Source organism: Scophthalmus maximus, chromosome 6 (genome assembly GCF_022379125.1).
Source record: "Scophthalmus maximus strain ysfricsl-2021 chromosome 6, ASM2237912v1, whole genome shotgun sequence".
In the NCBI taxonomy this organism is placed as follows: Eukaryota; Metazoa; Chordata; class Actinopteri; order Pleuronectiformes; family Scophthalmidae; genus Scophthalmus; species Scophthalmus maximus.
The window spans coordinates 13,589,333-13,607,631 of NC_061520.1; the positions used below are offsets into that span (position 1 = coordinate 13,589,333).

Sequence of the window (18,299 nt, forward strand, 5' to 3'; positions counted from 1 at the left end):
TGCTGAAAAAATTGTTAAATGTAAAATGTTCTATCCTAAAAAGAACAACTATGGCATAATAGGCTGTAATACTTATTGCAAACCAAACTGTTGTATTGATTTAAAAAAAAAAGAGAAAGGCCTAGAGAAGGTAAGCCTTAAAGTCTCAGTCTTTAATTTCATGAACAGAAGTGTTGGACTCGTGGAGATTCGGACCTGTTGGTGGTGCTGGATGAAAAGTCAGGGAATCACCAGCGTAAATCGGATTCATTCCCTTGATGTCCTTGAATATCTGTTCAAAAAATTCGTTCACCATCCATCTAAAAGTTGTTGAGATTTTAATCTATGGCTCAACAAAGTCGTAGTGTCAGTAAAATCGACGGTGCAATTTTTTCCAACAGGTCACTGCTGTCGGCTCGAATGTTATTTGTTTTCTCACCACCTTTCTTCCCGCGTGCTGTGTTTCAGAGCAAGGACATTGGGATCCAGATGCACGAGGAGCTGGTGAAAGTGACAAATGAACTCTACACTGTAAGTAATACACTGTGTCTCCTACAGATCGATCGCTCACACCTTATCTCATCACCGGGCCCATCCAAGGTTCTTTTTCCTCTCCATCTTTCTGACATTTTATTTCGTGTTCCTCTCTTTTTGTGACCATGTCGGCTGTTTTTTTTTATTTCCACAGAGTGTGCATCAGATTTTTAGTATATTAAAAGGAATCAATTGATTCATTTGTTTGTGATTTCTTATGTCTGCTTCGTTCAAATGGGGATTATGATGATGGTGAATGGTGACGAGTGAGAGAAAGAGTTGGGAAGTTGTAAATGATCAAATGGAACATTTCATTTCTCTGCAACCAACATCTGTTGAGTCCTTCAGCTCGGGTCCTGTTCAGGAATCATTTCACTGGTTGTCTCTGTGGAGGCCTGAGTAAAACCTGCCTGTCTTGACATATGACCTCATCATTTGTGAGATTGTGTTTGCATAATTTTGATAGAGAGGTTGAGAGTAGCTCTAGTTTCCGTAACAATAGGCCACTCATTCATTTGAGGTCGCCAGTTCTAGCTCAGCTGCTGTGTTGTATCTGATGCCATCACTTTGCTTTGTTGTGCATAGTCTTTTACCGTAATGACCAGTTTCTCCACTGGTGCAATATGCTCACTTTATCTTTATTGTTGTCTTGAAGGGGTCTGTTCCTTCATTTAGATTTTTTGATAGTCCATAATTCTAATTCATCAAAAAAACACAGCAACACTTTTCATATTGTGCAGCACGTGAGCATCCTGCAGCTGCTTCACATATGTTTTGATATAAAACATGTGGTGAATGTATATATGGGTTAATGCATTCTGTCCCCCCCTCCCACACACACACACAGATATATAATAAATATTTCATTTTACTTATGAATCCTATTTGGATTAAACTTGCGACTGAATTTTATAGTAAATAAATCAGTACAATTAGAGAACATTATAAATGAAGGGGGAGAGTCTCCCGATCCCACATTTCTCAAATGGAGTAACACTGTACAACACTGTCAGATGACATAAAATAAGAATAATCTTCAAGTAATGATAAATGTTTCCAATTAATATCATTGTAGCAGCAGTGTGTTTGAGCTTTGGAGCGGTATCTACATCCATTTAAAGTTGTAATGAATCCGTTGAGCAGAAATTGGTAAAAACCGAACAAATGAATTGTTAATAATGGGGTTTCCTGCAACAAACCCTGAAGAGCAATGGACATATGTCGGGGATGAGGACACACTGTGCTGGTGCTGCACTGTTACTCGTAGATGAATTCTTATTGAGGGAGGCTTAGTGCCCAGAACTGGATGAGCTCCAGGCAACTTCAGCAACCTGCTATCCCCTGAGGTGAAACAGAAGAGATGGCAGAAGTGCCTTATATGACTTATTCATCTGTGCAATGTGACGGGAGTCAAATTACCAAAGGGCAGTTTTGGCGACTCTCCCTGGTCCTGCCAACTGTACATTTTTGTATCCTGAAACACTCAGTGTTGTGGGGAGCGTGTGATGCTAAAAAGTGCATGTAAAGTATTCTAATTTCATCCCTATCTATTTTAAATGGGCTGTGCTACTGGTCCACCGTCCAACCTGGCTATCTGTATGTTAAGAAATGAAAATGTATTCTCCCTTTTCAGGAGATAATACCTGCAAGTTGTTTCCAGTTTGATTTCGAGTGTTGGGGCGTATTTCAGTTTCAATCTGGCCTCACTTTTTATTATTCCGTACTTTTATTCTTTTCTATTCTATACATTTGTTTCACCCCTTCCCTTCGCCCTGACTTTAGACAGTGCTGCATAATAAAACTCAGATGGTTCCTCTCCTCATACTCTGCTTGGCTTCAGCTGCTGTCCGGCTGAAGATTACAAATCCAGATGGTGACGTACAGCCTATACTCTTCTCTGTATGTGAGAAAGATCGTGGGATTTGCATGAATGTTACATGTTACAGCTAAGGTGGAAAATGTGTTGCTTCAATAACACCAATGTTACTTCATATATAATTACACATTTCACGCCAGTTAATGAAGTGCGTACATTTTCAAATCTATTTATTTCCCCTCACTCCAACGTCACATTAAGATCATAGTTGAAGGCGGGTTCCCAGTGTTTTTCTCTCTTTGCAGGACTTCTCTTTTTAAGTGTACTCTTATGTTTAGTGTTTCTGACACATTAACAACACATTTTTTTCATTTATTGGTCTAATAATTTTTCCACTGTGAAGCTCTTTTGAACCCGCTGTAATGAACCACTGTATGCATGCGGGTTGGCACATTTTGTAGGAAAAGGATTTTCTCATTTACAACCATATTTACCACCTGCTACCTGTAACAAAGCTTGACTATGCACATTCAGGTGTAGAGGTTTGACAGGTTTCACGAGTGCCCGATCTGAGTTCACCTCCTGATGGCTCTCTCAGGCAGCAGTAACACTGTCTGTTGGAGCGATGTTTTTAATTACTGCTCCCTTGTTAGTGTTTGATTGCACAGAAGCAGCCAGATCAGTAGCGTGTGGCCACGTGGAGATTTCCCTTGGCTGCCAACTAAACACTTTCTGCTGAGAGAAAACTGTGAAATCCCATTTGGGTCCCTGGCTGCTCAGTGGGAAGTATAAGGGACAAATGTGAGACTGTGAGCTGGAGCTATTATCTAGCTGTTGTTGAAAGTATGATGTTGCGCAGCAGCAGAGGAATTAGTGAGAGTGAAGAACCTCCCGTCTGTAGCACTGAGCCTGAAATTAGAAATGGGAGCAGAGGCCTGAGTGTGTGAGCAGCCAGTCACTTCCTGACGTCGACTTCAGCAACATGACACTTTCAGTTTTCTTGGCCTGAGTCTGAGTTAATTTCCTGCTACATCGATTTAATATCCCCACTGGGATCAATAAAGCTTACCTTATCTTCTCGATCGGCCATCTTGTGTTTGTTTACTGCGCTTCACGGCCATACAGGGTTATTCTTTTGTTAACGACAACAACACTGATTCTGAAACTCTCAGGCTGGTGTGACGTTCATTCATTCATTCTTTTTGTGTATTAATATTTTCATGACAACGGACACCAAAGCATCCATCTTAATATGCTCATTTGGGAATAGTCTCAGAATCAATTAACTATGCACTGGCATGATCTAGTGTTTTATTAAGGATGTCCCGAGTAAGTTCTCATGTTTCATTCCGTTGCACAGGACCCATCCGTCATATAGATCACTCTTTGATCAGTTTTTCCGTGATATTTTATACAAGCCCCTCACAGTGGATTTTTGCTGATGATCAGATGGGATTTTTTTTCACTTGAGTCGCAAAGGGGGGGGGGGGCGCGCTGAGATGACATGATCACCACCGTTAACCACTGACAATCCTCATTATATTTAGATAGAAGTATCCTTTTCTGTCCTTGCATTCATTATAATAAACTTCAACCATTCACTGTGTTGTTTTTTTTCCCCGCACCAGCGTTGAGACTCTGCTCAGGAGTTGAACAGCCCGAGGCTGTCGTCAGAGGACTCAACAATACACACACCTCCTGTAGACACAGCTGAAGCTCAGTCTTCCTGCAAATTACTTTGGGTCTTTAGCTGCAGGTCCTGCAGTCGGATGCCTCGACGCTGGCGAGAAATCCAGCGCGGTTTCAGAGTAATTTTTTAGAGAAACTGTTTGACAGCCTGGGGACTAACACCCAGCGTTAGCCTAGTTTCTCTCTTCACGAAGTAGCTACATTGACGTCACCTTTGTCACTCTGACAATAGACGCGTGTCTTTTATTCTTTTTTCTTGGTTTACTTTTCAGGTGTTTGCCTTAGAGCTCTTTGTCACACTGTTGTCCTTGTTGTTCCTGCACTGCCTGGAGAGGAGAGGTACTTATTCTAGCACAGAGAAGGGAATAAATAAAGCCCCTTCAATCGGCATCACTGGAAATTATTTCTCTCGCAACTAACTGCAGTATTGAGTGACCCAACGGTAAGTGCGATTTTAGATGGCACACGTAGGGCTAAAAGGAACCCTGCTGCTTTAGTGCAGCACCGAGGGAGCATTACTTTATCACAGGAAACCAATAAATGACTGTGTACGTTGACTGTCCAGCATCCTGAGGTGCTCATAGAAAATTCGGAATGCTCGTTTGAAGTTTGAAGATGCAGCTCACATCTGGACGTTGCTTTATGAGGCCCAAGAATGGGCTTTAAGCAGCGAGACCCTCTCAATGAGCATCTGGGGCGAATTAGGGAAGATGCAGAATGCTCCTGTCTCGTCCAACCCCCTGCTGGACGAGACAGGAGCATTCTGTGGAAGGTTGTCTGTGTGAACATCATAGTATCAGAGAAGAGATCAAAGTGAAGATGTAACTTAAGGGAACAAAGAAAACAATGCTGTCAGAAAACATCTGAAAACGAACAGGCCTGGGGTGATGAAAAGTTACTCTAGAAATCATGCAGAAGCCAGAGGAGGGGTGAGCTGAAGATTTGAAAGCCAAGATTAAACCGCATGCAACCCTGGTTCCACTTGAAATATTCCATATGTAGTGACATCTGTGTTACCACTGTATCGGCAGGCCAAATTGATCCAACAGGCCACCACGAAAAGGCTCAAATCAAACCAGATTCTTTGGAAAGAGAGCGTCAGCAAGTCCACAAAAGTTTCCTTCACCTTGTTTATGCTCCTATCTCAGAGGTCAGTGCACAGAAGCACATGTGTATGTGGAATGTTAAATTAAGTTTGGCCTTAAAGTTTGTGAGAGAGGTGATTTCCGCCTCAGCCCTTCCCACCAGTGACCACCCCTACATATTTATGGCTAGCTAACGCCTGATAAAAATACTAATGATTCCCTTCTTCTACAGGTTTCAGGACCCCCCCCCACCCCCCGCCTTGCTTTATAGTCTCTTCACTATTTATTATCTTACATAAATCCTCATATGTCAGGAACATACCTTTTTTATTATTATCAGTGAATCTGCTGATTATTTTCTCAATTGTTAAACAACTCTCACAGTTGTGGAGCTGAAACCAGAGAATATTTGGCATTTTGGGAAATGAAAAATGTCTGAAACCCTTAATTGATTAGGGCTTTCAGCATAGTTGTTGATTCATTTTCTTTCTGAGTGATTAATCGAGCACTAGTTGCAGCTCTAATTCTATATGAAAAATTGAATATATAACCCCCCCATCCATTTCAATGTGACTCACTACTGAACTGTTTCCCCTTTATTTATCCCCCCCACCAAAACAATCTTTGTGCTATTGTGTGTGCTGTTGATAAAATCAAGCTACCATCTGATTTGTCACTTTAAATCTTACAACAACTTAAGAGCTCCTTTGAATTTTGTTATAATAACCTACATGGTAAAATGTGATGACAATTAGCCCAGTCAATGGTCAGTCTGATGAATATCTTATATATATATATATATATATATATATATATATATATATATATTTTTTTTTTGTATATGCTTCACATGCAGGTGATGAAAACATACCACATGTACCACACCGAGAGCATCAGTGCAGAGAGTAAGCTGAAGGATGCAGAGAAGCAGGAGGAGAAGCAGTTCAGCAAGTCAGGAGATCTCAACGTCAACCTCCTGCGTCACGAGGACCGCCAGCCGAGACGCAGCTCCGTCAGGAAGATTGAGAAGATGAAAGAGAAGGTGATTATACCAAAGATAAGAGAAGTTTTGTCTTTACATACACATACGACTCTGCCTGGCTCTCTGGAGCTTTTAATCGGCTTCCTCCTGGAAACTGAATGGTGAGGTTAATAGTCCAGTTTTGTAAATAGAGAACCATCTCTGTTTGTTGGGTTCATTCAGAGGGGGAGAAAGAAATGGATCACAAATATAATGCTAGATACTCTCAAGAGCACACTGCAGTACTCCCTGCCAGAAATCCAGCTCTCCTTCCATCATATGCAGATTTCTAGTTTGTTTAAAGTCTCTGGTGGTCTCTGGAGGTCATTGTATTTACATACATCCGTGCATTTTTTTTATTCTGCATCTCCGTCTAGAATTTCTTCATGCAAATGAAACCTCCACTATCTCTGAGGTGCAGGAAATCAAAACGCTGTCAGGGCGACGGGCTTGTATCCTCAGAGATGCTGGCTTGGCAACCGAACACTATTTATATCACAGGGTGGCAATGAATATTCTTCTTTTTACCTGTGTCTTCCTTCGTCGCATTACTATGCCTGCAAACAGGTTGGAGGAGGAAGAGGAGGATGAAAAAGTGAATCTCTTTCCTCCTTGTGAAATTGGAAATAAAATGTTAATCTGTAGTGAAATGTACAAATATGCTATTTGAATACAATTAAAGCCAGTTACAGTAGCCTAACCCATTTCTGTTGCACTTTAGTTTTTGAGGGGATTGAACCAATGAGATATAACATTTACATTTTTGAACTTTAGAGTCTGGCCAGCGGTTTTCTCCCTGTTGCCAGTCTTCATGCTAAGCTTAGCTAAGTGGCTGGTAGTGGTGGATTCATATTTAACCCACGGAGGTTGAGGATGGAATCGATCTTCTCATCAAACTAATAAGCGTTAGGTCAACATTTTTAATGTTGAAAACACAAAAATCGTAAAACTACACCACACACAAAAAAGCAGTCGGTTTTAGTGCTTCTTTGTCAGCATCCACATTCTGCAGCCTTTGGCATTTAAGTGTTGAGAGACAGAATAATGACTAAATCCAAGCCCGACTGTTCAGTCTCATGCATTACTATCCAGAGGAAGCTTCTCTGGAGCCTCCAAACAGCCCCTTCCGTCTCTGCCTATCTGGTGGTCCCAAAGCTGCAGCTGCCTGTGCACACACTTGAATCCTCTCGACTGCTTGATCCTCCCGCACTGATGGTTTTTTTTCTTTTCTTCATCTGCCCTGTCTCTTCTCTCCTCCCCAGCGGCAGGCCAAGTACTCCGAGAATAAGCTGAAATGCACGAAAGCGCGGAATGACTATTTGTTGAACCTGGCAGCGACAAATGCAGTTGTGGCAAAATATTACATCCATGACGTCTCTGATATGATTGATGTAAGTATATGCGCTAGGCCCGAGTGTTTATTTACATCTCTCGCTGGGATTTCTCATGTTGATTTAACTCTGCGGCACTGTCGCTTTTCTCACCATCTGTTCCTGTGTCTGATTCACTCTCAGCCTGTTAGCTGTTTGTCTCCAAGCTGCTCCGTTGGCCCCAGTAAATGTATTTGCCATCTTTTTGTTTTTCCGGTATTAATTTGCGCCTAACAAACTTAACCCCGATATGCCGGTGACCGCCTGGTGTTGACATGAAAAATCAGTTTAGCGATGCTCTGTACTTCCCACCGCTGCAGCAGGATCATTTTGACTGGTGGTTTCACTCATTTGTTTTAGTTAATGTTGCTTCTGGGGGCTTTGCTGTGACCAACGCAGCATGTCCTCGCCCAGGCAAGAACATCTTTCTGTGTGGTTTGCTTTCTTGATTCCCTGTCATTGCACGTGTCCCAGTGTTTTCCAGTTCTACTACTACAGTGTACACACAGGTCTAGGCTTCAGGTATCAGTACTTATGTACTCAAAAGCTAAAATGATTATTCAATTAATCTAAGAGATGCAGCCGAACACGCGACTTGCATGAGAAAGGGCAGTGAATGCAGGTTTTGTGGTTTAATCTTCTGGTGGGATATTAACCTGTCAGCACTTCAGTCTGCATGTCTCTCCCCCCTTCTCTTTGAGCTAATGGCCGTGGTTGTCAAATTTTTTGCTTGAAGCCAGACCACCATACGGCGCCACATTATACACAGTCATAATGCACATTTCCCAGGTCAGGCATGATACGATATCATTTCAACGATATTTCTATATTATTTCTTTCTATATATTTTCTATGATTCAGTTTACTCCACGTGATAAATATATATTTAAGCCTGTGACTGAAACGTAAATTACTTCACCTCCACGGAGAAATATATTTTTTGCAGCAGAAAATAGTACGGCAAGAAAGTAGACTATAGCGATTAATTAGTTAATTGTGATTTATTCATACACTCTACAGCCTTTGCAGTACTGTCAGTTAAAAGCAATGCGGTCGGCAGCATTCGGGTTTAAATGCCTCCAGTGTTTTTTCCCTGATCATCTGCTCCTGCAGGCTGCTGGTGATGCTGCTGCAGCCATGAATATGATACAGTCTGTGATCTCACTCAGTCAGTTTGTTTAAAAAGAGGCTAATTTACTCTTCGTCTTTAGTCTGCCGAGCCACTTTGACCCAGTGGTGCAATCAGGCGTGTGCACCAAAGTTGAGAGACGACTTCCTCTGTGCTAAAGGGCGCTAAATAGCGTTTACTTAGCGCTTCACGGACCTGTCAGTTGCCTCAAGCCTCCCTCTAATCCTCCTCACCACCATCCTCGGCTTAATGAGGTTTCTTCATATAACTTGGTGTGATAAGGCTTTGTAATTATCCCGGGTGTCCTACTGTGCTAGCTCCTGTAATTCCTTGAACTCTACTACTATTTTTAAAGGGGAACCTGTAGCAGGATCCAATTTGGGATTCAGTCCATGAAATAGGTCTGAACATTAAAGAAGGTGCTCAAATTAACAGACTTCAGAACTTTAAATTGCCACACTTTATCATCCTTCTGATAAATTTGTTTTAGTTTAATTTTAAATAGCAGCCTTTTTCTGACCTCCAGTGGTTTGACATCCCATCTCGCTGCAGCGATGACACTTCAGGGTGTGGTCAGAACGCTGCGTCATTGTTATTATGTGGTTACAGGTGCAGCACAGCAGATGTCTGACCACACCCAACCACACATTTTTTAACAAGAGAGGGCACAGACACCCAGTGTTGAGTCAGTCTTCATTTTGATTGACACACGTTAAATATTTTCTTGTTTCCCATTTTGGCGTTTCATCTCTACATATAGTTTTTTTCATCCCTTGGGTTTTTAAAAATATTGTATCCCCATAGTGCTGTGACCTCGGCTACCATGCCAGCTTGGCGCGCACCTTCAGGACCTACTTATCCGCCGAGTACAACTTGGAGACCTCACGTCACGAGGGACTGGATATCATTGAGAATGCAGTGGACAACCTGGACTCTCGCAGTGACAAGCACAAGATCATGGATATGCATAACCAGGTGTTCTGTCCCCCGATGCGCTTTGAATACCTGCCACACATGGGGGATGAGGTGAGGTGCTTTTAAATGCCACAGTGCTCATTACAGATTCCTTTTTGTTAACAATGACTTGAGGAATTTTTGGGGGTATTTCCTCCTCCTCCTCAGGTTTGCCAGGTGAGTGCCCAGCAGCCAGTCCAGACTGAACTCCTGATGCGCTACCACCAACTGCAGTCTCGCTTAGCCACGCTAAGGATTGAGAATGAGGAGGTGAGGATTTATGATGGCTCTGTTTCTGTCCAGCACCACCACCCCCCTCACCTTCATCCTCCCACCCCTCCCAAAAAAAAAGAGAAAGCCCTGTCTCATTTCCTCCAGAGCCAAGGGGAGGGCCACATCACCATCTGTTCTCATTGCAATTACTCTCCTATATGACCTTTGCTCTGCGGGAGCTGAGAATTTATTTAGATCCACACACTGCTGAAGTAGTGTTTTCTATGAAGTAATATGTGAAATTGTCTATTTTATGCTGGAGAAAGGGTTTTCTCATCAAGGGCCGCAGGCACTAAGGTGCAAATGGAGGTGACAATAGCCGAGGCCTGTTAGACTTTCCTATGCCAATGGCACTGCCTCTTCCCTGTCTCCCTGTGCCTCGTGTTCTGGAGTATAATGGACGAGCCATGCCATTAGTGGAAATGAGCGTTATCAATCTCAGCCCTTAACAAAAAGCCTCTCTCAGTAGTTTCACGAATAGTTTTCATCTTTGTCAGACAGACAGTATTCATTTTCAGCTCTTACTCTGATGAATGCCAGACCGACGGGTTGTTCTGGGCTTATGTTCTGGTGCTGCTTGGTGTCACAGTACAGCCCGGGGCCATTTATCGGTTAGGGGTCAGTTTGTCTTTGATGTAAATATGTTATTGTCATAAATCACTCGTTCTTGTCCTTGAAAATGTCATCAGTCGCTTCTGTTCCATCAAAGCTTGGGGTGAAAAAAAACAACCTTAACTCTCACGAAAAGGAAAAGTGTACCATGCTTCATTTGTCATGTGCTGTTCTTTCTTCCCCATCTGTGCAGGTGAGAAAGACCTTGGATGCCACCATGCAGACACTGCAGGACATGCTGACGGTGGAGGACTTTGACGTGTCTGATGCCTTCCAACATAGCCGCTCCACTGAGTCCATTAAGTCTGTGGCCTCCGAGTCCTATATGAGCAAGCTGAATGTAGCCAAGAGGAGGGCGAACCAGCAGGAGACGGAAATGTTCTACTTTTCAGTGAGTCCATATTAATGGTTATCTTTTTTTTATCAGTCCAATCTGGCTTCCAGCCGATAAACTAAGATAAACTCTAGCTTTTCAGTATTTTTTCAATATCACTCATCATTTCCACATGCTCTGAAAAATAGGAATTACATTTCAAACTAGAACAGATTGAATTTATGCTGATTTGAGCATCTCTGGATTGTCTGACTGGGCTCATGTTCCACTGGATCAGTGCTGCTCTTCACTCATTTCTGCCCCCATCTCTCTGCCCGTGTAGAAATTCAAAGAGTACCTGAATGGCAGTAACCTCATCATTAAGCTGCAGGCCAAGCATGACTTACTGAAGCAGACACTGGGTGAAGGTAAGGAACCTTTTCTCTACATCTGTCTCCAATATATCTGCTGTCTTTTAGTGGTGTGTGTGCGTGACCCGGTGTTTTGGTCCTGTAATTATGACCCACAGAATCCTGACATAGCTCTATAAAATCACTGCCCGCAGGGCCACAGTGGTGCAGGTCTTATCTAATAAGAAACAGGGATGCAATGTTGGAATGCAATGTAGAAGGCAACAAAGACATTTTAGGACAGAAGGAAGGAAAGAGAGATTGAGAGTTGATATTCTAATGGGAAACTATCACGCCAAAAACATATCATAGCTACTTTGAGGTATCTGTCCCCCTCTCTCTCTTTATCTCGTCTGGTTAAAGCATTATCCAGTTAGTCTCTCATATGGTGAAGCTGCAGGGAAGGTTTTCCATTTCCAGGCTGTATGAGGAAAGACTTCCTTCAACCCCTCCCTTCCCCTGGGGTCCCCTTGTCACCTCAGCCGTGAACAGTTTACGCCCAATCAATCAGCAGGACCAGGCCCAGGCCCATTTCTGCAGCTGCTCCTGCATGAGGGGTTCACCCTAATAGAAAGGGCATCAGGCGCAGACAGCTGAGGCCTTGCAGCACTCATGCATATTTCCACATTTCACACTGTGGATTCATTCATTTATTCAAGGTAGACTTCATCATTTATTTTGCTTTATCGCGTTTTTTTAGGATCTCCAAGCATCCCGGTAATTCCTTCTGAGCTCTGTGGCGAACATACAACTCATAAACGCTCACATTATAGTTTGTTTCAGTCTCTGGACAGATCTGTGTGTTTGTCCACGGCGGTGCAGCTGAGAGAGAGCGTATGAACTCGGCATATGGCGTCTCCAGGTACCACCCACGTTTAATTATTCAGGTGATCAATCAGGGCTGAGTCGTGCTCATTAGCTCTCTGCTTCACCCCCCAAAATGGCGTGTTTGCGTATGTGCGCGGTTGTGTGTGAGCGTGACAGCGGGAACAAGATGAGACTGGTGGGTGCCACATGGCGTTTACATCTTGCCGCGTGGATTAATAAAAACATAATGTCAAGCTTTGGCACAAGGCAAGATGCTGCGAGGTAATCTGCCAGCCCTTGTTTCTCAGATAAGGGGGCTCCAATTCCCTTGTTCAATGACTTTGATTTGTTCTTATACAACAGATACCTCGTCTGTCATTAAGGGACTGTGGCACTTTTGTATATGAAATTAGGACGAAACTGACATGAGAAATTTGGTGTAATTTTGAGGTTGGTTGGTCAGAAGTAGAAAGGGATATCACTCAGAGGAATGATGTCTGGGAAGCGTGCTGTTGTTTCTTCACATGAATGCTCCGGAGACCCTGTCCCATCTGCCAGACTGATGCATTGAGAAATGGGTTGAACCGTTGCTCTTTCTCTCCATTGTTAAGTGGAGTATAGAAATGATGTTGGAACCCTTTAGTGCCATTGTTGCCTTTTTTCTGTACATTGACTCCCATCCAGTTGATCATTTCAAAGACGCACTCTCAGTTCTAGGATTTAAATTATTATAAGCAGAGACATAAAGGTCCCTGTATCCTTATGTTAGTCAGAAAGAGTGTGGCTGAGTAGTGTTGGTGACTTTGCAGAATGCTCAGTGTATATGACTACACCATGTGCATGTATTGTTGGGAAGCCCATAACAAAAGGCTCAGTGAGCCAGCACAGACACTGCTCAGTGTCCACACCGATGGACCCCTCCCTCGCCAACACACACACACACACACACACACGCACACACTCACACACACACACTCACACACACAGTGCAGCCGTCGGCCCCTTTTCTTTTGCTCTGAGAGGAGGCCTGTTACCCCACGGAGTCCTTTGGGTCCCCTGAGGGTTCAGTGACGACTGCTCAATAGCTTTGTCCCATGAATGGTGTTAGCACTGCTCCATTCATCTCTCCCCCAATGGTCATGTTGTCTCTCATCAAACCGCTCACTGAGGCTGGACTCTGGAGTCTGCATAATATGTACCATAAAGATATAACATGTCCCCCCTGTGTTTTGTTTTTTTCTCCCACAGGGGAAAGGGCAGAGTGTGGAACTACACGGTAAGATATCTTTTGATAAGTCAGCTGTTTCTGATCCCTGCCGTTCAGCCACAAAGCATCTTCTCATGCCGTTTGTTTAGGATTGAAGATATTTATTTGTACTATTCAAAAAAAAAAAAAAAAAGCTCATCAATTGTTTTTAGAACACCCAAACAGAAACAATCATAATTATTATCATAATTGTCATATCATATATATATTTTGTATTGGATTATATTGCGTGGCTTATTGGTCGCTGTCACTGATACCATGTTTATGTTACGTACTTATAAAAATATGTAATTGCAAAATAAGGTACAAATTTGCAGTGGTTTGAGAAATTTCACACATTTCCTTTTAAAAATATTGTTATTGTAGCTTCTTTGACAAAGCATTGCCAGAAATATTTTAATAAATTATAGCTGCATCTTGCTGAACTTGTCAGCATATATGCATGTTTTAATGATGTTGGATTAATCAGTTACATCATATTTTTTTAACATATATTATGTATTGACATATATTATTTATTGAACACTTGTAACTGTATTTTCAGACTGGAATCATGTACGTTTCAGCAGGATTGACATGTCTTTTAATTGTATGTGCTGTGCATTGATTGAACAGTATAAAATATGGTGGGAGTGATTTCATTTTAAATAGCCAAGAAATTTTATTCCCGACCCAGAGTCTTCTACACTCCAACCACTGACTAGTAATTAAAGAGATGACCTACAGCAGCAGGCTGTAAAGATAGAAGACCTCTTTAATCAAATGTCTCACTTTGTGTTTTTCCTCAACTTTTAAATGAATATTCTCGAATTTGTCCATTTCTTTTCCCAAAAATATAGATGGTTTCCCTGCTCTGTTTCAGTGAATAGTTTTCATACCTGCGTTCGAACCCACATTTGGTTCTACAGAGTCACATAAAACAGTGTTTTTTTGCTCCTTCTGTCCATCGTTTCCCAGGCCCCCCACCCTTCCCCCTAAACCACAGAAAATGCGGAAGCCTAGGCCACGCTCCGTGTATAACCATAAGCTGTTTAACGGCAATATGGAGACCTTCATCAAGGTACCCTCTGGTGGTGGTGTATGACTGACTGTCCCCTGTGGAGCAGGATGGGAAGGCAGCCAGAGCCTTTGCTCTCACTCTCGTCCTCATTTTGGCCTTTTGTTCCTCCCTCTCTCGGCTGCCCTCGATCATAATATAACGCCTCTGTTTAACCTCTAATCCGCCTCCTCCCTTCTGTGGTTCTGCTGGTGCCGACAGACAAGAGCAGCAGTTTGAATCCAGTCAGTGTTAAGACGACTGACGGGCAGCAGACAGCAGTGGGTCTGCTTTTTCCCCCACTGCACCCGCTCTTTTACTGCATCTCTGTAGCTTTCCTATAACCAGTCCCTGTGCTCAGTCGTCTTTCACCTCCAGAGGTGTCCTCTGACATCTGAGCTTTTCTAACTCTCTGCCTCTCTGCCCTCTCTTCCTCTGCATCTCTGTGCCTTGCTGCTCTCTGTCCCAGAGGAAGAAGGAATGCTCGTACCCGCATTCAGGTACCTCTGTCATTAGAGTATGTAGGTCAGAGCACAAGGCCAACTCAAACGGTTGTACTAATAGTAGTAATTCACTTAACACTGCTTCAGCTTCAAATGTGTGCTGCTAGTTTTCTGCCTGTATCAATAACATTTGCGTATATTTTATTGTTTTTGCTTGTTTTATGCTCCGTGTATGATTTGCTTGACAAAACTTTGATGATATTTTTTTGTGGTGGTGGGACAAACATTTTCTATGATGTGTCTCTTTGGTTAACATAAAGTACAACATGAGTTTTGTTATTCAGACAATGCTGCATTTTTCATCAAGACATTGCAGTATAAAAGTAACATGAACTACTTTACATGATTTAACCTCTTAGCTCTGTGTTACCTTTGCTGTTGCTGTTATCCATCTTGTCTCTGTTTTTATATATTTTTTCATGCTGTTTGATTTCAGGATTCAGGTCAACCAATTCCACTCGTTGTTGAAAGCTGCATCCGACACATCAATTTATACGGTAGGTCTCTCATCCTGTTGCTGTGACTACCGCTTCTGAGTGAAAGGGGCGGAGAAGAGAGCGAACTATGAACTCCCTCGGCCTCAAATGAAATGACGGCAGCTTTTGGACGAGGCTAACTATTTCCACAAATAGCCGCTGGAACAGAGACTGACCTGCTCTTCCCTGAACCTCAGTCTCTGAGGAGCTCAGCTGCCTGCCAGTGATGTGACAAGCTCATAACAATGGATCACACAGGGAGAGTTTAGAAAGTCCTCTTGGTCTTTGTTTAGTCAGTTCAGCCACCCCCCGCCCCCCAACACCCGTTTTTATAACTCCTCCCTGTCTACCTTCACATCTGTCTCCAGCTCATTGCTGTAGCCTGCAGGCTTCCCCTGGATCTGGACCTAATGAAACTCCAGAAAACTGATTAGGAGCCCTCTAACTGAAACCATATGCCGCAGCCTCACTGAGGGGCCCTCTCCTGGAAAAAATACGCATCACCCTTTATGACTAGATTACATTTCCTGCTCTGTGTTATGTGTTTCCAGTGGGCTTTCAGGAAGCTGGCACTGGGGTTTGGAGATAATGGCAGCAAGCGTTACCCTGAATCAGTAAATTCTGGGTCGTATTTCTTTCAGGGTTGCAGCAGCAAGGCATATTCCGCGTGCCGGGATCACAGGTGGAGGTCAATGATATTAAAAACTCATTTGAGAGAGGTGAGTCAAACAAAGATGGCTTCATACTGCTTGTTTTTATGTCAAGTATAACTAAATACTCAATGCTCAACTGAAAGCACACGTTTTCCTGAAATCAGGTGAAGATCCCCTGATTGACGACCAGAATGAGCATGATATCAACTCAGTGGCAGGGGTGCTGAAGCTCTACTTCCGAGGACTGGAGAACCCGATCTTCCCAAAGGAGCGGTTCTTAGACTTCATCTCTACCATCAGTGAGTCACGCACAACAGAAAACATTCAAAGCAATCACCATCGGGAGTGCACCGGTCGAAGAGTGAAAAGAGAAAACACACTTCGCAATTTATTTGAAACTCTAGCTTCACTGTAGAAGAGGAAGGCATATAGTGCAGCACATGGAAGCAATCTAAACACCAGGGCTCTCTGCCTGATATTAAACAGAGCGCCTGTAGATAGAGGAGAGTGTGGACCACATCGGTTTGCAATGAACGAGTCCTGCTCAGGATTATACCCCTTACGTTTCTAATAGTTTGGTGACTCAGTTCGCTGTAGGGGTTTGATGAAAGGGAGGAATGGACATCTATTAATGTGTCCAGCAACAGTTGTCAGAGTCTCCTCCACTTTTTTGCGTCAGCATTGTGGCTTCACTTTAATCAGTCGTCCATGCCAGAGTCTGATTTACATTGTATTTCAGTGGACAGTGTTGCTGTAGGATTGGTGCCCATACACAGTATATACAAATTCAAAAGCTATATTTGTCTCCACTATGTGACAGTGTAAACAAATCTCTGTCCTCTGCGTTTCAGAACTGGAGTCTGGAGCTGAGAGAGCACATCACATCCAGCAGATTGTTGTGACTCTTCCTCGGACCATCATCATCGTCATGAGATACCTGTTTGCTTTTCTCAATCAGTGAGTTTTTGCTGACTCTCATTCGTTTTTTTTATTTAAACTTCATTTCACACGACATAAAGACAAAATACATAAATGACGTGGAAATATGCGTGGGGTGGGGTAGAAACAAGTGATGGATAATATAAAAAAACACTCCACAAAAATATACAAAGATAAGATACATATATCATACAAAATGACCAATACAGTTTATAAATTAGTGTAAGAGCCATTCGAAACACATTTATTTGAATGTTTTGATTGCAAACAAATACAGAGATTGAAGAATATATGTCATATTTACAGTAGGAGTTTTGATGGAGCTCATTTTCATTCTAAATCAAAAGTTGAAAGAGCAGAGCATTTCTAAGTCTCTTTTTGCACATGGACAATGACACAGAGGAATCCATTAAACATTTATCTTCATTCCACAAGGTATTCCACATCATATTTTATGGAAAACTGACCACAGGATGTTTCATACAAAGGAAGATGAGTTCTCAGCCTTGTCCAGTTAGATAATTACATCCTGCAGCTCTTGACATGCAAACAACAGTCTACAAACATGAGTTTGTAGGTTAGCATAGTCACCAGAGATGATACTCTATGTACAGTTATTATATTGGGGGAAAAAGTATCTTAAATATATTGAATTCAGACAGAATAGCTACATTCAGGTGGAAAGAAAAAAATCCAAATATATACATATATATTAAAAAAAAAATCAACAACAACCAATTTTTTATTGCTTTATCCATCTACAATGTATTGGGAGATATTTCGAGTCTTAGAAACATGCCACAGTGTAGAAGCGTACCTGTCCTCTGATAGTAGATGTTATTAATGCTCATTTTACCGGGTTCGCCTGCAGAACAAAGAGTTTGATTTCACTCTCTGCTCTCCTCCCCCCCCTGCATTGTTCTGGCTGTTCCAGCAGTGGCTTGACTGTTCAGCCTCAGCTTGTGATAAAAGGCATAGACATATCTGTGCTACATAGCAGTTCGTTTTCATACATTATGGAATTGATACAAAAAACGTTTTTAGTGCAGCCAATACAGGATTGTAGCCTTACTTTTCCCAAACTGATTTTAAAAAATGTCTTTAAATACACATGATACACAGGATAAATGGCCCCATGTCGTCCTTTACCCAGTCTCTCCCAGTACAGCGACGAGAACATGATGGATCCATACAACTTGGCTATTTGCTTCGGTCCCACCCTGATGCCCATCCCAGATGGCCAGGATCCTGTCGTGTGCCAGGCTCATGTAAACGAGGTCATCAAGACCATCATCATCCACAATGAGGTCATCTTCCCCAGTCCACGTGAGCTGGATGGTCCAGTGTATGAGAAGTGCATGACTGGGGGAGAGGAGTACTGGTGAGTAAACTGCATTTCTATCAACTCTGACTTGTATTGAGTTTAAGGCCGA

The 18,299-nt window shown here is 42.5% G+C and overlaps 1 protein-coding gene across 5 annotated transcripts in view; it reads left to right on the plus strand.

Moving 5' to 3' along the window:
* The window catches only part of srgap3 (SLIT-ROBO Rho GTPase activating protein 3), a 50,700-nt gene that overhangs the window by 25,388 nt on the left and 7,013 nt on the right, over nucleotides 1–18,299 (plus strand). For 2 of the 5 annotated variants that reach the window (XM_035631623.2, XM_047332745.1), the window contains 14 exons: nucleotides 448–510; nucleotides 5,960–6,145; nucleotides 7,387–7,515; nucleotides 9,428–9,649; nucleotides 9,746–9,847; nucleotides 10,656–10,853; nucleotides 11,119–11,203; nucleotides 13,241–13,268; nucleotides 14,217–14,319; nucleotides 15,235–15,295; nucleotides 15,916–15,993; nucleotides 16,092–16,226; nucleotides 16,779–16,884; nucleotides 18,020–18,247. In XM_035631623.2, coding sequence (XP_035487516.1) covers nucleotides 448–510; nucleotides 5,960–6,145; nucleotides 7,387–7,515; nucleotides 9,428–9,649; nucleotides 9,746–9,847; nucleotides 10,656–10,853; nucleotides 11,119–11,203; nucleotides 13,241–13,268; nucleotides 14,217–14,319; nucleotides 15,235–15,295; nucleotides 15,916–15,993; nucleotides 16,092–16,226; nucleotides 16,779–16,884; nucleotides 18,020–18,247 — 1,724 coding nt within the window. Of the gene's footprint in view, nucleotides 1–447; nucleotides 511–5,959; nucleotides 6,146–7,386; nucleotides 7,516–9,427; nucleotides 9,650–9,745; nucleotides 9,848–10,655; nucleotides 10,854–11,118; nucleotides 11,204–13,240; nucleotides 13,269–14,216; nucleotides 14,796–15,234; nucleotides 15,296–15,915; nucleotides 15,994–16,091; nucleotides 16,227–16,778; nucleotides 16,885–18,019; nucleotides 18,248–18,299 lie in introns of those variants that run through there. The other 3 variants (XM_035631624.2, XR_004793487.2, XR_004793488.2) reach the window with 3 other exon arrangements.